This window comes from Xiphophorus couchianus, chromosome 22 (assembly GCF_001444195.1).
Source record: "Xiphophorus couchianus chromosome 22, X_couchianus-1.0, whole genome shotgun sequence".
Classification (NCBI taxonomy): domain Eukaryota; kingdom Metazoa; phylum Chordata; class Actinopteri; order Cyprinodontiformes; family Poeciliidae; genus Xiphophorus; species Xiphophorus couchianus.
Window position 1 is genome coordinate 28,940,660 of NC_040249.1, and position 20,565 is coordinate 28,961,224.

The following is a 20,565-nucleotide window of genomic DNA, read 5'->3' on the forward strand; positions in this document are numbered from 1 at the left end:
TTTTGTTTACATTCTTTAAAAATTTTATTTAAAAAATGTTTGAGGCATATGAATACTTTTGAAAGGCACTTTCGAAGAATTTCTGATGTCTTGTGATGGAGGTCCACAGATGGAGGCTGATGTTTCTTCTTCAGGATGCACCGTTAAATTGGCCCATATATCATTCATTTTGGGAGATTGGCGATCGGCTGATTTCTACATGAGAAACTGATCGTATCCACAAAACCAAACACTTTGTGGCTGATTTTCAGACTTTTAGCAACTTTTCAGCCAAATCAGAATTGGCAGGTCAGGATTTTGTAAAGATTGGTGATCGTCCAGAAAACTGCAATTGGTGCACCACTATTTCTTATAATCTTTGGATCAAACCGGCACTTTTAATGTCTTTTTAGCAGCTTTATGGGCAGGAAGAAGTATGATACAGCAGCTGTGTGAACAGAAGACCGGTAAGGTGTCAGCTCATCGCTCCAACGTTTGCTTTGCATGAGGACGTCTCTTTTTCTAGAGTTACAGAGTCTTTCAGAGCTGTAACACAGCTCTCCAAGATCCTCCTCTCCTCCTGGCGCAATTCCCTCACCACCTCCAGCTGCTCCCTGACTGGCCCCCCACACTGACCCAGAAGCTGGGAGATCTAAACACAGAAAGATGAAACATTTCAGTCCCATTTTTATTCCAGGAAATACTTTGATCTGTGTTTATGTGCACCTTATCCAGAGCTATGTGTGTATCTTTCAGCAGCTGTTGACATAAAGTCCTGGCTGTCTGGCTGCTTCTCACTTCTGTCTTTTCATCAACAACCTGACCGAGCAGCGCTGACCTCCATAGGTGGCTGAAAAACACAAATATAACCAAAACTTATCACACAAGCTGGGTCAAGAAGAAAGCTGATCAACTGTGATTGAAAGACCACATTTGTTTTGACAGATTTTCTGTAGGTTCCATGAACTCAAATTTAAGATTGTTTAAGACTGTTATGAATGAAAATTAAGACTTATGTCGCAAAAAAGCTAGCTAGCTATCACTTATCCATGGTAGAGGCAAAACATCTAGGTAGCTTTTTTACCCATGACCTATGCAGGAAAGCCAGATAGCGTCTTGCTTCTATCACTGGCAAGTGAAACCTAGCTATCACTTACCTTTGCTAACTATAAATATATAGCAAAGGTATATTAGCAGCTAGTTACCAGTAGCTGCAACCACTTTGAGTCACAGAAAGCAATGGAGATGTCTGTGAGCGACTCAAACGTTCAACAGAAAAGTCCCAAGGAAAAAAACATCTACATAGTATATGTAAGACTACGCCATAATCTGAAGTCTTACATTTTGTTAGAATATTTAAGGCCAAATTCATTTCTTAAAATTAGCTTATGACATTTCAAGGCATTAATTTTAGATGCATAAATTTAATGCACCAACACCCTGTGGGATGAAGTTTGTTTGGCAGATGAGAAGGTCATCATACTACAGTGTTTGTGGCAGAGACAGCAGTCTGAGAGCCACCATCAGCCTCCAACTGGGACCTTCACTGGACACGGTGAGATTCCTGTCAGGAAGGACAAGAAATAAATGAAAGTTTGTTAAATAAATAAAAAAATCTTTTAATATCTGCTTCTTCAAAGTTTACTGTCTAAATAGTTTATTTAGGGTTCAGTTTTATTGTTTCTGTGCAAAATATAATATTTTTGTGTACATTTGTTTAGTTTGGCAATATTTAATCTAAAACCGTAACAGTGCTGTTCCACCCACTTTGGTGGAATTCTTTAAAAACATTGTCAGAGTCGGTGTTTTGCTTTCATAGGAGGGTGAGTTACAGTTTTTTCATGGAACAATGTAAACCAGTTAAACAAGTCAATGTAGCAATGAAACATGGAAACATTTATGGCACAGACTTACTCAAGGAAATGATTCTCTCTGAGGAACTTCATCTTCTGATCCAAACTCTTCTCACCTCTTAAAATGTCACACAGTAAGTCTGAGGAACCACAGTAAAAGATTAGCATTTTTAGGATGTTGCGTAAAATTTATTCCATTAAGAACTTTTACTTTAATTATAAGTATTAAGATATTATAACATTGTCTTAGCAGACTACAAAACTAGTAGAGGTGCACCGATTGTACTTTTCCAACTGATCACTTACCTTTTGGCCAATACTGATGTTTTTGTCTACAAAGTCACTAAATATAGCAAAAAAATCCCTCAGTAGTTGATCTTCAGATACTTGCAGAGGTTGATAAGATCAGTGGTTGTGATGGGTTTGATTGGCAAGTATTAGCTGATCACCCAAAATTTAAGAAATCGAGGTTGATTTATTGGTGCATCCTGATATAAAACATATTATTTATTATGATACTGCCTTTGACTAGACCCAGACCTTCTACTGATGTTTACGACTTACCTGGTTCCACATACACGACGCTATGTGGATTATTCATGGCAACGAATCCGTACTCCAAAAGCAGGCGCTGGTTGTCATGGGAACCATAGTTAATGAATACCTGCTCATAGCGTGGTGTATCACAGACACTACTGATTTCATAGCATTTTGTCTGTTCATTAAAACCCGCTTTTACCTGGTGAGAAAAGATGATATAAACCCAACAATGAATATGGTTCAGATGGAAAACGAGTATCGACACGAAATCAAAAGTGATTCATGTTGAAAATGTCCGCGTTACCTGGACATTAGGGCAGTGGTTGAGGAGGTCCAGGAAGGGAGCTAAAGCGTAAGTATCAGGTCCAGATAGGAAGCAGCTGGATGGCCGGGACATGAAGACAGAGCGCGTGTTTACGCTGCACCACGCCCATCTGAAGGAGTCACAACAGCTGAAATAGCAGACTGAACAAGGTTTGGTGATCATCAGTGTGTTTGTGTACCTCAGAGCTTCATATGTCAGCACATCTTCTGTGGGTCGGCTCAGAACTGGCTGCAGAGTCCTGTACAGATCAACAAACACAGATGTTTGCAAAACCACTGATACTCCTTTAACTGTCACATTTTAACACGCTACAACTACAGACACCAATGTATTTTACTGGGATGTCATGTATAGACCAACACACACTGCGAAATCAAGCATCCCAAAGTTGAACAGAAAACGAAGCTCAACTCACCTGAAAAACTCCTGATTGGAGGAGTGCATCTCACGCACCGCCCCCCTCTGCTCTAAGCCCCGCCTCCTCACGCCGGCCGGCAGGACGTCTATCACCTCGTCTGAGAAACACGCGGGGCAGGCATAAGAGCTGGGCAGCATGTTGATGTACGGGAACCAATCAGAGGCCTCCCCACGCTGGCGCTCACACACCAGGAAAACACAAAGCGCCGAGAGAGGAGAAAGGCGGGGTTTCCAACTACAGACAAGATAAAGATTCAAACTGCAAATAAAATCCCCCCATTTATGACAAAGTTAGCAATATTGCATCTTTACCTCTTGATGTACTCTCCCAGGTAGCTACTGAGAACGGTGGAAGTTGTGAGTAGACAGGATTCCGGCAGAGAAACAACCAGCTCCCCTGGCTGATGAGCAAAATTTTAATTGTGTCAGTTTTGGTCCTCCACACTAATCAGCTGATTTTTGAAGGCAACTGTTTGTTTAGGAGGCTAAAGAAAAAGAAGCCATGTATCGTTTTTCTTCTACTTGACAATTAGAACATATTTCGTCTCAGTCTATCTTCAAAAACACCCCATCTTAAGGTCGTACCATGAAAACATGTGAAATTGTTCTAGACTATTTAAATAGGAAGGAAATTATAGTATTACAAACATATTAAAATAGTACCATTATAGTTTGGAGAGTCTGCAGTCCTCTGCCTGTGTCTGAATGAAAACAATGAAAACAAACACACACTGTCAGGTTGCATCATTGTAAACAACAGGTTTACAAGGAGTCTGAAGCTCTCCTTTAAATATGTAAAATAAAATAAAACTTCATCCAACAGCCAGGAGTACCAGAGAACAGAGCAGGCTGCAGCAGCGTTGAGCTGAATCCTCTCCGGTGGAGAAACCTCATCAGGCTGATGTACTGCGGCTGATGACTTAGAGAGACTGGAACATCAGAGGGAAATGAAGAGTGTTTCTGTTTCTGTGATGAATCAGTTTACTGCAGTGACTCTTTTCCTACCTGAATGGACGGATTGTTCACGTTTCCGTTTCCTCTTTCTCACAGTTCTTCCAGCTCTACCACTGCGACCTTTCATGGCTCCCACCAGCTCAAGTGAAGAATAAGCATGATAATTACATTTTAAACTTACACTAAAGTTCATCATATTTTAAAAGAGTTAAAAAGTCTCTCACTTTTCCGTCTGACAGGTCAATGTGTGCAGACAGAGAATGAATGCGACTCAGAACCAAATAACAAAACTGTCCTGCTAAATGTAATGCTACCAAACATTATTTGTTGTCATTCGTTAGATCTACCGGCTATATTACTGTCCTTAATTTACGTTGCTGGACTTAGACCTGACCAGCTCAAACCACCCATATAGTAACACTGCCATTAAAGGTTTGTCTGGCAGAAATCCAACATGGCTGCCCCCCAACACGCTCTGAACAGAGAGGATAATGCGAGCTGGTTTTGACCATTACTGTATGTACTCTTTCAGATTAGCATCATATTTAAGAAATCTCCTGTTATTATATAAACCGAGGTTGTTTTATTCACTTCATGTAAAGGCAACATTCTTTCTAGGACGAAATAATGAGAATTATGATGTGTTTATCACTTTTCAAATGTTCCAGGGATTATACTTACTTTCTGATTACTCTTAACAATTACATTTATTTTTTCTGCCTTTGGGTCTATTAAAGGGATGGTATGCTTCATTAGTCTGCGCTAATATTTAATGTGACTAGATTAAGTTGTATGCTATGTCCATGTTAAGCTATGAGACACAAAAACAACACCACATATAATTGGAGCTCAAATTTCTAAATGAAAACCGTCTCAGTTTGTGTTGGTTTATAACATATCCTACGGACACTAACAGCTACTGTTCATAAATGCAGTTAAATTAATTGAGTTTCCATTAATAAAACACTTACTGGTCAAGAAACAATGTTGGACTTTCTATCCATGCTTTGCTAGGTTCTTTGCATGTTTATTTTTCCGGGTATGCGTGGTAAAGCTGCGCAGTACTGCTGGCCGCCATCAGCGCCGACACACGGTTAAAATGCGCATGCTCAGGCGCTTCGGACCGAACAGAACGCAAAAACGAATATTTCTCATTTTCTCCACGATTTACAAGTCGTGTGTCATGTGCGGTTGAACTAGGTGGTGTTTGACTTGCGACTTTAAAACCACCTCGTTCCAGACATCATATATTTCCTGTTTATTACTTCCGCTTCCTGTGGAGCTCCAACTGACTGGACGCTTCCTCGTTCCAGTCTGGTATTTTTACTGCTCCGTGCAGCTTCTCCTCCAGCTTCTCCTCCAAGTTGAAGTAAGGCGCCTTCAATAAACTGTATTCGTTATTGAGAATTTTTTTTATGTCTATGCATTGTTTGCTTTAGGTAAAGTTGCCTAAAGCACTTTCACTTTTGCTTACATGAAAAAAGTGAAAGTCATTATTATGTAACAAGTAGCAGCCGCGAAATCTTCAGGTTTACCCCTCTCACCCTCTCAGTATGACCTAATTTGAGCTTCTTTTAAATTCTCGTATTTTGTACTGCTTGCGGTATATTGAGTTATTTTTACGGGGTAATGCCGCCATCTGCTGTGAGGTTGTATTTGGAAATGTATAGCGATGGAACACAACAATAATAATAATAATAATAATAGTTATTATTATTATTATTATTATTATTATTATTATTATTAACCCTTATCCCTAAGTGGGCTCTGTACTGTTTACAATCTGCTCACAATCTTTGATCTTATGAACATTGTGAGACTTGCTGCATTCATCCAAATGTCAGCACCTTCTCTTCTTCTTGCACCTAGCATCTTCTTCTTGGAGGCCGTTTTTGAAAGATGGAATGTAATTTGTAGGTGTGTGTTTGTTAATGTGTAGCTTGTTCATTGTTGGACTTTGTCCTCAGGTCTCTCTCCCACCACAGTCATGTCAACCAAGGTCGCCATTGTCACTGGAAGTAACAAAGGCATTGGGTTTGCCATCGTCAGATCGCTCTGCAAGCAGTTCCAAGGGGATGTTTACCTCACTTCCAGAGATGTGTAGGTAGCTCACCTGGCAACACCTGAACAAGAATAAACTGTTTCTCTTAAAGTTTATTTTCATTTCACCTCTTTGAATTATGTGTCTTTCTCCACCCTAATTGTTCACAATCATAAATGAGTGAGGAACTTCAGTAAAAGACTGACATGTTGTTAGAGGTTTAGTGTTGAAATTTTATTTATTTATTTTTTTGTTATTATTTTTGAGCGAGTGTTGAGTCCTCCTGTCAGATTTCACCAGGTGAAACCAAAGAGTAAGCACTGAGGAAAAACAAACAAAAAAATCTAAGAGAAGGACTAATTTAGTTTTGATTACTTCTTATGCATTTTATGATAATTGGGTTGTAGTTTCATAGTTTTTTTAATTTATTGTTTATTAATATATTTTTTTTGTATTAATTGATAACATTTGGGTAGTTAAGTCATATAAACCTTGTTTGTTTAACCTTTGCTTGTTTTTAGCAGAAGAATTTGAGCATTGACCAGGGACAAAACAGCCTTTTGTCTAATTCTGGCACATTTACAGAAATGTGCATTAATGTGCATTATTCCTACTGAATAATTTCAAATTAAATTACATAGTGTTAATTAGAGCTGCGCCCTGCGATGGACTGTCAACCTGTCCAGGGTGACCCCGCCTCTCGCCCGAAATGTAGGGACAAGGGTGTACAGAAAATGGATGGATGGATGGATGGATATTTAGGGCTGCGCCAAGTACAGTTTTGGCCGATCTTGCTTTTTCTCCCCCCTTTTTTGTCTGAAAAGTCACTAAATTTAGCAACAAAGTCACTAAATTGACAGTAGGGTGACTATTGTTAACAGTGGTAGACTGGAGGACAGTGGTTGCAGAGGTAGATGAGATCAGTTTCCTCATGTAAATATTGGCTGATCTCCCAAAAATTGATTATTGGCCGATACTTGCATATGAATCCCATCTTATCCACTGATCTTATCTACCTCTGCAAAATTCTTAAAATTAATCACTGCCTTTTTTTTTTTTGCTCTGCTGTGAGGTTAGACTGACTGACAGACCCACCAGGTCATATCTGCACATTTGCAGTTAACAATAGTCAACCAACACAGTGACTTTCTTGCTATATTTAAATTTCAAATGGCCAAACTTGGAATTGGCAAGTCAGGTTTCTTAAAGATCGGTAATCAGCGATGAGTCAGACATCTGTAATCGATACATCCCTAACCCCTAGCATTAATTACTTAAAAAGTTTTGTATGTAAAACCCTTGTCACCAGGTGTAAGTTGAGATCAGTCTGTTTAACAACTAAACGTGTAGATAACCTACATTTTCAACATTTGACCGTAAAATAAATGGAAATGTTTTGCAGTGATCGAGGTCAGGAGGCCATAGAGTCTCTGGCCTCAGAGGGGCTGAAGCCTCTGTTTCACCAGCTGGACATCAACGACCTGGACAGCATTAAAACAGCTGCTGCTTTCTTCAAGGGGAAGTACGGAGGAGTGGACATCCTCATCAATAACGCTGGGATAGCGTTCAAAGGTAGCTTTGGAACAATGCAGATCAAATGTCTGTGATTTAAACTCACATCTAAACATACCTGTAGTTACTCCAAAGGTAAATCACGTTAGTGGTGAAAATAACAAATGAATTTATATCCGTGTAATACACAAAAGTAATTGATTTATTTTCCAATTGGGATAATAATAATGCTGTGTTTTTGCTTTTTGAATTGATTCATACCTGACTCTAACATCATGTTGACTCTTTAGTGGCTGACACGGCTCCGTTTGGGACTCAGGCTGAGGTCACTTTGAAGACCAACTTCTTCGCCACCAAAGACATGTTGACTCACTTCATGCCTCTCATCAAAGCTGGAGGTAGACAGTCAAATCTCATTCCATTTTGATACAGGTTTCTGATCATCCCATCAAAAATCTGGTGGAAAAAAATCCAAAATATTTTTGGGGAACTGTTCATTGACCTGGACAGCATTAAAACAGCTGCTGCTTTCTTCAAGGAGAAGTACGGAGGAGTGGACATCCTCATCAGTAACGCTGATTTACATTTTGAAGATGTAAATCAAATTAACTCTTTAATCAGTACAAATTATTATAACTAAAACTGAAGAAAAATATTTAAATAAATAAAAGGGGGGAAAAAAGCTAAATATATATATATATATCTTTTTAGATTCTAAAAACATATTCTCTTCTGCTTTTGTCATCTAGTTTCACCTGAGATTCCCTATGTCATAATTATTTTATCTTTAAATAGACTGTAGAGAAAATGGACAGGCATGAAATATCTATAAATGAAGCAATACATTTAAAATAATTAAATAAAACATAGTATATGGATCCTTAAGGGTCCATTCCTGGCCCGTTATGATAATATTGATATTGTCCACCATGGGGTTTTCAGAACCTTGCCATGATATTTTTGATGATGTATTTATTCACGGTGTGAACATAGATATCTTACACTATGTTTATACTGTGCATAGTTTTTGATGTCCTCTCTGTTTCTTAGGTCGTGTTGTGAACGTTTCCAGCTTTGTTGGCTCCCGCACTCTGAGCAACTGCAGTCAAGAACTCCAGCAGCGTTTCCGTAGCGACGACATCACAGAGGACGAGCTGGCGGTACTGATGCAGCGATTCGTTGACGCGGCCAAAAAGGGCGAACACAAACAAGATGGCTGGCCGGATACGGCCTACGGAGTGTCGAAAACTGGACTGACGGTAGGATTTACAGAGCTGTGAAATGATATTCATCATTTGTTACAGATTTCAGATTTAAATGTTACAGGTCATGAAATACATTTTAATTTCCAACTAATATGACCTGATTGGTTACATGGAACCAGTTTTAAGATAGTATTGCTTCTTAAAGGAGAGCTGCGAGCTGACATTTCTTTGTACTTAATTTGTAGCTGCAGCATTATTAAATGGCACTTTATTTGAATATTTTTATTTCTATGTAGAACAAAGTTATTTATCATTAATTCTACATTTTTATTTGCACAATGTAGATCAACTGCTATGGGCTGCTTTGGGTTCAGATAAATGAAGAATTATTAAAAATGTTTAAAGACGCTAATTTAACATTGAGGTTCCTTAAAATGTCAAATCTTCAAAACACCAAAGTTAATTAGCAACAACATGAGAGAAGTTAGATTTTTGTACCAGCTGTTCCAAAAAGCTTCTCCCTGTGTTTTCACATTGCGATGGAAAAGACAACTTAGGCTAAATTCACACTACGGGCCAATCAGATTCAAAGCCGACCTTTAAATTGCAGTCTGAACAGCCAAAGTGCAATCTTTTCACCCGCCCAAAAAAAAGTGATTTTGTCACTTCCATATGTGGTCTAAAATCTGACACATATCAGATAGTTTTCAAATTTCAGTAGTCAAAACAGTCACTTCACATTTTATTCGACTTTTACATAATTTAGTTGAGATGTCATAATTCTGCTCTAAAAGTCAATGTTCCTTCCTTCTTCTGTTTACAATCTTGTGACAATACTGTCGACTTCAACTGCTCAATAACTTTAAAATCGATCCATAGATGGCAGCATCCATTATCACTTCCACAATCCATGTGCTGCTGCGTGACGTCAACGTTCTTCTTCTGCGTGTCAGGGATTTTTGGGGTTGAAAAACATTCACAAAGAAGTCTGGTTGTGGTCACATTTAGTTAGTAGTACGAACGACTACACACACGCACACAAAAAATTTTATGTAAGCCAAAAATTGGAATTAAGCATCAAAAGCAGCTATGTGAACTTAACAGAAAAATGTTTAAGAAAAAATAAAAATATATTTGTAAGGAAATAAAGGGGCTGGAAAGAAACAATACATCATTAAAGTCAAATTTGCTAAAAAGTCAAGAAACAATATTCGTTAATGGAGAATAAGAACGTGGAGATAAATTATAATATCTGGATTAAAGTACAAATATAAATTTCTCAGATTTATTGATCTATTATGGAATAAATTTTTAAAATTTTATTGCATTTAATGATACATTAATTTATTTGTTACACTTTTTATTAGGGAAGTAAGTCATTCATTAAGCTAGTTATTTATTTCTGTATTTATTTGTTGTTATGGCAGGTTTGGTGTTCCGTAGTCCTTAAGTGATGGAACACTTTTTTCTTCTTTTGCTCTTTCCTTTGGTTTGTTGTTTTGTTGTATTTCTTTCTAATTCACGTAAAGCACTTTGAACTGCCCTGTTGCAGAAAATGTGCTACATACATAAAATTACCTTACTTTACTTTTCGGATTATTAGTAGACTTGGAGTTCTGTTCATAAACAGTAAAGAGTTAAATTCTCTGTCTGAGGCGTTTCTGTTCTGTGTGCCTTCAGACGCTGTCCATGATCCTGGCTCGTCGTCTGTCTAAGGAGAGACCAAATGACGGGGTATCTCACCTTGTCTTTATTTTTTTATGATCATTTCCATTCACTCTGTGTTTAGGAAAGTCAAACTGCTGGCATGAATCTTGTGTTTTACTGTAACTCAGATTTTGCTCAATGCCTGCTGTCCTGGATGGGTGCGCACAGACATGGCCGGTCCAAAAGCCCCCAAGTCTCCAGATGAGGGCGCTGTCACGCCGGTGTACCTGGCTCTGCTTCCGGCAGAAGCAGCTGAACCCCACGGGAAGTTCGTCTCTGAGAAGGAAGTTCAGCCGTGGTGAAAACCTGCAGGCAGCTCATGTTTAAAAAAACAAACACTAGTCTAATAAGGTCAAATTCTTTTGCTATATACATATTTTAGCAACATTAGCATTCAGGAATCTAATAATGAACCAATGTCTTCTATATTAAATAATGCTCTTCTGTAGGTCATTTTTCAAAGGTGCTTTATTGCTTTAATAATCAAACCAATGTGATGTTTTTGTGCCTGTTACTTCAAATGCCTTCAGTATTTGAATGTTTAAAGTTCTGACCAAGTTTATTTTTGCCTTTATTATTTCTCACTGTTACTACATTGGAAAATTTCCAATTACCTTAATGTGACGAAGTTACCTGTTCTAAAATAAAAAGTGAAAATGTTTTTCTACAATAAAATATTTTTTTCCTAACTGCATTGATTTATTAAAGATTTTCAAACAGCTCTTGATCAAAAATACTAATAAAGTGACTGACAAAACAACTGTCGGTTTCTGACTGTAGTTATTTTGTATTGGGTCGATCAGATCCAACTTGCACGTACAGCCAATCAGCATCAAGGAAGAAAAACGTTACTCTTTGACTAGCTGATTTGCTAACGCCAGCCAATAGAATGGCAAGTTGCCCTGGTACCTACAGAAATTCCTAAACTGCATTTCTTTAAAAATTTTATTTATGTGAAATTTTGCAAGTTTCACATAAACTTTACAAAAAAGAAAGACAATGCAGATAGGATGGTTTTCCTCAAGAGTTACGTTCCACTGGAAAATCTGCAAATGGGTGAATTCCTGAAAACTGATTCATGGAGTGAAAGTGTGTCTGTTGTTTACTCCTTTGTGAAATCCTTGTGTTTCATGTCAATTTCAATGTCAACACTGAAATTAATTATATAGATGATTCTCTAATTTATTGACATGTACCTGCAATTACAAATTAAAAGAGATATATAACATCTGAAATCCAATGATTTCACAAAAAACTTGCCATAATTATTGAATAAATACACAAATGACCTGCCATACTCTTCCAACTCAGTCAGCTTCACACAGATCTCTGCAGCACGTCGAAGGTTTGTCAGCGTAGCTTCAGGACCACAGCGAGTATGACACGTTTATTGATCTCTTACTCTGTCAGAAACAAGCTAAATACTTAAAACTCAAGTATTAAATATACATATGTATGTGCTTTTTCGCTCGGTTATCATAGTAAATATGTATAGTTACAATATTAGACAAAGCACAAAAACTTTTCTTATCACATCTATTTGATCTCACTAACATTATGAAACTATTTATCCTCACATTGTTATGGCACTCTTCAGTTGTGTTTCACATTATTGCTGTGGCCGAGTGTTTGTGCTGTCACGCCTGGACTCAAACATTTACCTGCAGGAATTGAGGTAGGCCGAGTTATTCTCGCGCGTGGAGGGGTAGCATTGAACGCGCTCGCGAGCCAAGCAAGAGGTGTGTGTGTAACACAGATGAGAAGGGTATTTTATATATTAGATGAATGGGCCAATAGGTTCGACTATCGGAGCATAGTGGGGTGTTTAAATGACACACAAAGGCAGTTAAATGAATTTTAAAAAAACAACTGGCTTTAGTGACATAAACCATGAAATTAACAAACAGTTATACAAGACACACAATTATGAAAATAAAATTACACACAATAAAATACAAAAAAATAATACAAATACTTGGCCAAGTGCTGGTTCTCAGTTTTGAATCTTTTGGGTGCACCCTGGTAATCTGAATTCTAAATCGTAATAGGCAACAGATCAATCAATTCCAGTTCCAATTAGGTTCAGCTCAACACCATTCACATGAGGAGAATTTCCTACACAGCAGTTTGTTACAAAGTACCAAATAAAAACCAGTCCAAAAGGTGAGATCAGAAATTCCAGGATTAAACAATAAAAAGAAAAATGTCAGTCAGTGGTCTCACTCCTAACCAACTGTGTGTGAAGATGTGAGTGGTACCAGCCTGACACACCGCGGGGTGCAGCAGGACTCCAAACGGAAAAGAAGGAATCCAGGAATCCAGTTCTTTCTAAGTCCAGGTGGGAAGGCTCGCCATCAAAGTCACAGGAGGAATCCACCTCAGGAACAATCCAGCATAAACAAAAAAACCTGACCTGTCAACAGACAGGACCAGCAGAATCATAGGATTTTATTAAGCTGTTCTAGCTTTAATCTTTAAATCATGTTTCTGTATATTTGACATCAATTACTGTAAATTACAAAAGCATTTCTTCAAACAATATTAAACATTACATTTTATCCAAAATCAGTAAAAGTTTACATTTTAATAATCAAATAGTTCAGATAAACAATATTATTCAACAAAAATGTGATAAACAGAACAAAAACCCAAATGAAAGGCACAGAATATGCTCACCGATCTCAATGCGACACGTTAGGGACAACAATATGGTGGCTCTCAGTCCGGACCCGTGAGGCACTAGATAGTGTAATAAGGCATATTTTCCATGCTTTAGCCTTGATAATATGAGCTATCATTGTGAACAAAGTAAGAATATAACGTAAATTAGGTTTTACCTTCAACTGAACGGAGAACAAGATGAACTTAAAACGTTAGCCTAGTAGCCGTTGGAGCTAAACCAGTAGCCGTTGGCCGTTAGAGCTAACGAGTCAGCTCTAACGGTGTTCAGCAGAAAAAGTGAACTTGTCTTTCCTTTTCTTTTTTTTCACTTCACGCGTCCAGCTTAGAAGTCGGATGATCTGGGAAAGCGTTTGTTTAGAGTTGTATAACTGTTTTAAAACAGAGACTTTCACGCTGCCCAGCTTAATCGTTTCCGGATCTCTCTCGCTTACACACTCAATGCTGCGGAAGGGCGGGTCCTGCAGCGGCAGTCCGAATTCTGATTGGTTTAAACTCACTGGAAGCTAAACTTCCTATTGGCTAGGTAGACCACCTAGCTTCCCTAACCTCCGTTTCTTAAAGAGGCATCCCCATTTTATGTGGGTTACATGTGCTTTAAGTATTCTCCGAAAATGACAAATGACTCATCATACAGGGTTCATGTAAATCCCAGTGCAGGCGGACCAGCTCTCCAAAAGCTTCTTCCACATTACAGGCGCACGGCAGGGCGCGAGAACGGCGCGTTTGGCGCGCGCCCCGTCGAACCCAGTAACTACTTGTGTTTTTAGGGTAAATGAATAAATTGTAATTATACATTAGGTTGACAATGAAAGAATGGATGGACTAAGACAACAGCAGTTCACTGTAGAGTTTATACCTCTCTGGTGTCAAACATGAAGACCGAGTTAATTATTTTCCTTCACGTAACTCTTAACTACTTCCTTTTTGTTTGTCTGTGACTAATTATGAGTGCAGAGTGCACTAGATACATCAAATGGCACTTTGTATTAGAATGTGTAGGTTCACCTTTGTAAAATTCTGTTTAAAATCACATTTACCATTTAATGTCAGAAAAAGGCTAGATAACATTGCGTTGCAGAAACATTTCATCCCATTGATGTTGTCCCATAAACGTTAAAGTATTATATTCAGATTAATGAAGTATACAAAGAACAATCGGGAATACCCCAGAAACCTCTGCGTAACACCGAAGTAAAAGACGTTAACCTCCGTGTTTGTAATGACAAAATTTAAAAAAGAACATTTTTAAGGTGTTTAATAAGCTTGTTTAAAAAAAGGGGGGGAAAGGTGTTTAAAAAAGTCTATATTTATTCATTTCTTGTTTGCAAAGTTAGTCTTTAATAAAAACCTTGTGAAACCAGTTGGGTTTTTTTTGCGTGCAGGCTATAAACCTTGAGCTTTGTGCTGATGGCTTGACTTTGCAAGTATTTACAATTAAACTACACAAGTAATTCAACTGTCTTTGCTTGACACCAACAGATCATCTAATGAATGATTTGTTGCTTTTAATGTTGTTGACCAATAAATATAGTTAACAACATTAAAAGCATGATTGTTGTACCTTCATTCGTCTCTCTTCCCCCATTTTCCAACCATAAAGTTGTCATCATGACTTGGCAAAACTTCAGTCAGCCCACTTACATGCTGATATGACTAATCTGAGATAAAGTTCAAATTCTCATGCTGTTGTTCTCTGCTATTCAGTGCGGTCCTAACACATCTGGTTTTTGTCCGTTGCCATGCCTCTCTGGATAGACATGTCGACCAAAGTTGCCGTGGTGACAGGAAGCAACAAGGGAGTGGGACTAGCCGTCGTCCGAGCGCTCTGCAAGCAGTGGCAGGGGGACGTCTACCTCACCGCTAGAGATGTGTAGGTACACTTGTGTAACTATTACTATTTCTTAATTCTCTTTTTGTCTTTTTCCTTCCACTCAACTTTCTTTTAATATGCTTTGATACAAAATTGCAGAAAAAAACTGGAATGGTCAGCTTTTTCTGCAATTTTTCTGGTTGTTGTTTATCCTAGACCACTATTGAGCCAGCAGTCTTCCCTTTAATTGTGTCTTTTGATCTTTGTTTATTACTCTAATAAAAAAAATTAAGATATCATTAAAGAGGTCATCTTCTTAAGATGTCACTGATGTTAATGCTTGAAATTTATCACTTTATTTGCCATGAATTTATACAATGTCTGAATTAGATTAGTTTTATAATTTAAACTTTGATCATTCTAATTTATTAACAGCTGTATAATATTTTAATATGCCAGAATTAAGAACAAAATATTATTCCTTATTTGAAACACAAGACTGGGTTATCACGATCAGATTTATTAAGCAAGTGAATGCTGACATAACTATATGACAATAGTTATGATTGATTATGATTATTAACTATTATGGACAGTTTTTAGCACTACTATCCTGCAGCATGACATTCCCTGTTTTCAAACCTTAGCCTGGTCAAAACATGTATTGCATTGAAGCTGATGTATAAAATATGTCAGGGGTTTTACTAATTATAATTAAAATAATAATAGATTTTATTTATAATGCCCTTTATCTTTAGATCTCAAAGGGCTACTGCTGTATCTAGTGTTCTAAAAGCTTTTTTTCAGTCAAGACTACTCTGTAGTTGACATAAGGTAATTTAGTGTGTTATATAATATGCAAAGAAAAATATTAAAGAATATTAAAATAAAGAATGTTAGAAGAAAATAATAGCAGAAGATATTGGACATAAAATATAAAAGAATAAACTACAAAATATTTTTTCAGTTGTCATTAGCAGTCGCTGTTAAACAGTTTTTGCTGTATAAACAGTAAAATTGATTACAGATTGACGTTTTAAACTCTCCTTGCTGCTGTCTTACATTATTAGCTAGCGCGTCTAGCATGTTGCTAAAGCTAGCAGAGGTAGCTGCTCCTTAAGCAGCTCACAGACGGCCACAGCTAATCTTTGTGTAATCTAAAAACTCTAGAGAATTTAGATTATTCCGTTAATTCTGACATTTCCTAAAAGTTGCTAACATTTCCAGTTCCAACGTGGTGAATAATTGAAAGACTGAACACTAAAAATGATCAACCAGAGCAGAGTTTTAGTCTGAACCTTATTGGCCAATGTTTTGCAGTGATCGAGGTCAGGAGGCCGTAGAGTCTCTGGCCTCAGAGGGGCTGAAGCCTCTGTTTCACCAGCTGGACATCAACGACCTGAATAGCATTAAAACAGCTGCTGCTTTCTTCAAGGGGAAGTACGGAGGAGTGGACATTCTCATCAATAATGCCGCGATAGCGTTCAAAGGTAGGAGACCTGCTTCTGTTGGAGAGAATCAGTTACGTAATTATTCATACTTTCCACAAATCCCTGCTTTGAAGAGCAGAAGGAAGAAACTCTTGTGGGGGAAACAGCAAACCTGTGGAGGAAAATGTTTAGTATAGATGAGATCAAAATCCTTCTGTTTCCATGCCAAATGCTGCACACCTCACACCGGTCTGAATACAACCATCCTTACCTTGAAATATGGTGGTGGCAGCATCAAACTATGGGGATGCTTTTCTTCTGCAAAGCGAAACAAAAAAAAAAACAAAAAAAAAACAGCAGCAAAAACAAAACAATTAAAAGCATAGCATCATTTCCTTCCATGTCACATTAATGCTAAAGATTCACCGATCCGATATATCAATATCTGCATTGGTCCTGATATTGAAAACAATTCTAGATTGGGTATCGGTGATAATGTGCCCGATTCATTAGGGCAGATCTACTCAGTCTAATTCTTTGCTTCGTGCTCTGAGCAACATCACCCTTTATTATTTATTTTACATTATATTTAGAATTCCTAATTGCACTTTCTGAACCATTTGAAAGGTTTGTTACAGTTTGTTTTTTTACATGTTTGACCAAGGTAGTCAACCTGTTGTTTTAGTCAGTTTCAGTTTTTCATTATTCATTTACATTGGCTGTTCTACCCCTCATCACACCGACTGAACAAATTAAAGTTGTGTTGGTTTTACATGTTGAACCAAGCTTGTGAAGCTGTTGGTGTATGTAAGTGTGCTGTACTGGTGCATAGATATCAAATAAATTTGTAATTCAGTACATTATTGTCTGTGTTTATAAAAAGAAACGTTTTAAGTTGATTCAGCTGTATTGGACCAGTACTGGCCGATACTAAACCTCAGATATCGTATCGGAAGGGAAAAAAGTGGATCAGTACATCCTTAAATGCACTCCTGTATGTTGATCTGTCACATAAAATTACAATAAAATGCATCATATTTTGTATGAAAACGGTAAAAAATGTGAAAAATCCAAATCATGAATATTATTTTAAGTCACTGACATTTAGATCTTATCAACTGTCTTAGTTGCAGACACGACTCCGGTGGCTGTCCAGGCAGAAGTGACCCTACAGACAAACTTCTTTGCTGCCAGAGACGTCTTGACTCACTTCCTGCCGCTCATCAAACCAGGCGGTACGAACACACAGCTGCATCTGAAGAAGTGAGACACAAGGCTCCTCCTTCACAGGAACTCATTAAAGGTTCAGCTCATGTTCAAATGAGCCAAATTATCTTTAGCTCAACAGTTAAATACTTTACTTCTATGGGTGCAGCCCATAAAATTTTTCTGTCCAATCAGCAATCATTAAAAAGCCTGATCTGCAAATTCTAATTTTGGCCAATACCAATTTTTTTTTTGTCGGAAAAGTTGTTAAATAGGTCTTTAACGACTCTGATTTTCAGACATTTGCGGACAGCATGTAAATATCAGCCAACCGCCTAAAATTAAGGAAATCGGAACTGATTTATTGGTGCACCTCTACTTACTACCTCCCTACCAAGCATTTTAACTGTAGTTAATGGAGAGAACAAATCTATTTTGATCTGCTGTAGTATTTCAGAAATGATACAGAACTTGTTGGTAACCTATAAGTCATCTCTGCATTCGTTTTTAGGTCGTGTGGTAAACGTCTCAAGCTTTGTTGGTCCCCGTACCCTAAACAAGTGCAGCCTGGAGCTCCAGCAGCGTTTCCGTAGCGATGACATCACAGAGGACGAGCTGGTGGGCCTGATGCAGCGATTCGTCGACAAGGCCAAGAAAGGAGAGCTCAAGCAAGACGGCTGGCCCGAAATGCCATACGGCGTGTCGAAACTGGGACTGACTGTAAGATCTGTTTTCATTGGTTCTTTTGCACTAAAAACAAATTGTAGGATAAGTTTTGTAACGCCACTGATGTGACTGGACTCACATCACCGTGTTTGATGTGATAAGAAAATTTTTTAAATGTCTGCTTAATTTAAAGTATATTGCACCACGTAAATACAAACACTCGGAAAATTATTTTGTTTAAAGCCAAAAACTAAAAAAAACTTTGCTTAACACAATACGTTCAATGAAGTCAAACTGAACTGAAACTCAGACAAGCTGAAAACAAGGAAATCATCTCTCAATTACTATAGATGATAAAATTGATTTTAACTATCTTGGTAGTAACAAATTTTAAGTAACATCATTTTAGCAACTTAAGATTTTCCGTAATATTCAAATATTCTAATGCTGGGCCAATCCGACAGTATTACTCAACCTTGTGATGTTTGTGTTGCTCTAGACTCTGTCCATGATCCTGGCTCGGCATCTGTCCAAGAAAAGACCACATGATGGGGTAATGAACAACAAAACTTCCTTTAAATGTTAGATTTTATAATCCTTCACTCTTTATCTGGCTCTACAGGTTTAGGTGCACTGGTGTTTATTTAAACTCTTTTTCTCAGATCTTGCTGAACGCTTGCTGTCCAGGATGGGTGCGCACCGACATGGCCGGTGAGAGAGCAGCCAAGTCACCAGATGAGGGCGCCGTCACACCGGCATATCTGGCCCTTCTGCCGCCTGAAACTACAGAACCTCATGGAAAGTTTGTCTCTGACAAGAAAGTTCAGCCGTGGTGAACACTGGATGAGTTTAATTCTTCACAGAGGCAAAAATCTGCAAAATGTTTTAAGAAACGGTTGAAACCGGTTACTGAAATAAGGTACAAAAGAACCTTATTACCAACAACACCACAAACTGCAAAGTTTCACAAAAAAAGTCACTACAGCTACCCAGTCAACAACACAAGCAAAAGGCTTTACCAAGATATCCCAAAAGTGTTCTGATTGGACATCACAGATGTAGTACAGAGGAGAGGTCAAGGGAAAAGCTGGCTCCCTTTGACTTTTCTCTCCCGTTTGACATTTTGGATTCTGGCATTGGCTGTTACATGCACACACAGATAACGATAAAGATATTCTTAAATGCTGTGTTTTATGCCAAAGACAAATATGTCAGACGAAACAACCTCATTCAGATGCCTTTATATTGTTTCTGGTTAAAGTCTTGTAAATCATCTCTGCTCCATCTATTCTCCCGTTGAGTCAGTACCCCAGCAGATTGTGGGCCAGCGTGGTGCTGATGTACATTACGTGTAACAGTGGGAGTTGTAGTCTTGTCAGACAAGAGTAAAGCCCCGATTACCTTGTAGATAAAAACTAATCCGTTGCGTGGGAGCAGCGTGGAGATGGCCAGAGACAGAGGGGAAAGATAATCCTCTAATCTCTGCTGTCTGCCAGAGGAATTTCCCTCGCATTCCCTTTGATGATCATAATGACCGTCACTGTCATTGTTTGGAAGCGCTGAACGGGCATTATAATTACTTTATTGATCCTGCAGTTGGGAATTCCTTCAGTGGTAAATTCACAAGTGATACAACTAATACAGTCATCAATAACAACTTTGATTACATGCAGCACACTATTAGGGCGGACAGCAGGCCTTGTTTCTCTATAATTCATCTATCTGACCAAACGTTTATATATTTTTAACATAAATGGCACAATTTATAACAGGGGTGTCAAACTCCAGTCCTCGAGGGCTGCAGTCCTGCAACTTTTAGATGTGCCTCTGCTGCACCACACCTGAACAGAATAATTAGGTCATTAAGGCTTTTTAGAACTGATCTACACAAGGAGGAGGTACTTAAGTCATTTCATTCCAGTGTTTTGTAGCTGTGGCACATCTAAAAACTGCAGGACAGTGGCCCTCGAGGCCTGGAGTTTGAGACCCCTGGTTTATAACATGGATGCTGATTTTAATTCAATCTGGAGAGACTCAGACGGAGATAAGAAGACAATTAGAAGAGTTTATTGACAAACAGAATTTAAAGTCTTTGGCGCTCGGGCTGGGGATAACGGTTATCGCAGCGTTTAGCGATAGGCTTCAGATGAGCATCCCGATGCTGTTAGGAACGTCATCCCCCAGGGCCCGGCACTGGTGGTGGAGGTTGAAGAAGGGTGCGGGCCTCAGGACCGGGCG

General features: G+C 38.3%; 3 protein-coding genes and 1 long non-coding RNA gene across 8 annotated transcripts; 2 read left to right on the top strand and 2 right to left on the bottom strand.

Moving 5' to 3' along the window:
* Window positions 1-5: 5 nt before the first annotated feature.
* setd4 (SET domain containing 4) lies at window positions 6-5,167 on the bottom strand. Of its 4 annotated transcripts, XM_028006793.1 has the most exons (13): window positions 5,040-5,164; window positions 4,120-4,207; window positions 3,948-4,043; window positions 3,778-3,815; window positions 3,427-3,515; window positions 3,113-3,349; window positions 2,876-2,935; window positions 2,677-2,806; window positions 2,397-2,571; window positions 1,894-1,972; window positions 1,463-1,543; window positions 706-829; window positions 6-631 (listed from the first exon to the last, which is right to left on the bottom strand). In XM_028006793.1, the coding sequence occupies exons 2-13, from the start codon at window positions 4,193-4,195 to the stop codon at window positions 455-457; spliced, it is 1,362 nt and encodes a 453-aa protein (XP_027862594.1). In that variant the 5' UTR covers window positions 4,196-4,207; window positions 5,040-5,164; the 3' UTR covers window positions 6-454. The 4 variants fall into 4 exon arrangements, with proteins under 4 accessions (XP_027862594.1, XP_027862595.1, XP_027862592.1 ...); XM_028006794.1 differs by having other exon boundaries at window positions 2,397-2,463; window positions 2,677-2,935; window positions 5,040-5,167; XM_028006791.1 differs by having other exon boundaries at window positions 2,677-2,935; window positions 5,040-5,166.
* Window positions 5,168-5,315: 148 nt separating this feature from the next.
* cbr1 (carbonyl reductase 1) lies at window positions 5,316-11,294 on the top strand. The gene is made up of 7 exons (XM_028006800.1): window positions 5,316-5,437; window positions 6,036-6,168; window positions 7,512-7,681; window positions 7,912-8,019; window positions 8,672-8,880; window positions 10,507-10,560; window positions 10,662-11,294. Exons 2-7 carry the CDS (start codon window positions 6,056-6,058, stop codon window positions 10,833-10,835), a joined length of 828 nt encoding a protein of 275 aa, XP_027862601.1. The 5' UTR covers window positions 5,316-5,437; window positions 6,036-6,055; the 3' UTR covers window positions 10,836-11,294.
* A 121-nt stretch (window positions 11,295-11,415) lies between these two features.
* On the top strand, window positions 11,416-20,134 carry LOC114137930 (carbonyl reductase [NADPH] 1-like). Of its 2 annotated transcripts, XM_028006799.1 has the most exons (7): window positions 11,416-11,909; window positions 14,971-15,085; window positions 16,346-16,515; window positions 17,583-17,690; window positions 18,173-18,381; window positions 18,827-18,880; window positions 18,990-20,134. In XM_028006799.1, exons 2-7 carry the CDS (start codon window positions 14,973-14,975, stop codon window positions 19,161-19,163), a joined length of 828 nt encoding a protein of 275 aa, XP_027862600.1. In that variant the 5' UTR covers window positions 11,416-11,909; window positions 14,971-14,972; the 3' UTR covers window positions 19,164-20,134. The 2 variants fall into 2 exon arrangements, with proteins under 2 accessions (XP_027862600.1, XP_027862599.1); XM_028006798.1 differs by lacking the exon at window positions 11,416-11,909 and having other exon boundaries at window positions 13,810-15,085.
* LOC114137932 (uncharacterized) lies at window positions 12,375-13,798 on the bottom strand. Its single transcript, XR_003594134.1, has 3 exons — window positions 13,371-13,798; window positions 13,210-13,272; window positions 12,375-12,946 (listed from the first exon to the last, which is right to left on the bottom strand). It is a non-coding gene; the product is annotated as an uncharacterized LOC114137932 (long non-coding RNA).
* Window positions 20,135-20,565: the final 431 nt, after the last annotated feature.

Coding starts and splice junctions, on each gene's coding strand:
- cbr1 (XM_028006800.1), top strand. CDS start 6,056: ATGTCAACCAAGGTCGCCATTGTCACTGGAAGTAACAAAGGCATTGGG. Junction 8,020..8,671: donor GCCTCTCATCAAAGCTGGAG/GTAGACAGTCAA, acceptor TCTGTTTCTTAG/GTCGTGTTGTGAACGTTTCC. Junction 8,881..10,506: donor TGTCGAAAACTGGACTGACG/GTAGGATTTACA, acceptor GTGTGCCTTCAG/ACGCTGTCCATGATCCTGGC.
- LOC114137930 (XM_028006798.1), top strand. CDS start 14,955: ATGCCTCTCTGGATAGACATGTCGACCAAAGTTGCCGTGGTGACAGGA. Junction 15,086..16,345: donor TACCTCACCGCTAGAGATGT/GTAGGTACACTT, acceptor AATGTTTTGCAG/TGATCGAGGTCAGGAGGCCG. Junction 18,881..18,989: donor AGAAAAGACCACATGATGGG/GTAATGAACAAC, acceptor TCTTTTTCTCAG/ATCTTGCTGAACGCTTGCTG.
- setd4 (XM_028006791.1), bottom strand. CDS start 4,195: ATGAAAGGTCGCAGTGGTAGAGCTGGAAGAACTGTGAGAAAGAGGAAA. Junction 4,044..4,119: donor TGAACAATCCGTCCATTCAG/GTAGGAAAAGAG, acceptor CTGATGTTCCAG/TCTCTCTAAGTCATCAGCCG. Junction 632..705: donor CACACATAGCTCTGGATAAG/GTGCACATAAAC, acceptor TTCTGTGTTTAG/ATCTCCCAGCTTCTGGGTCA.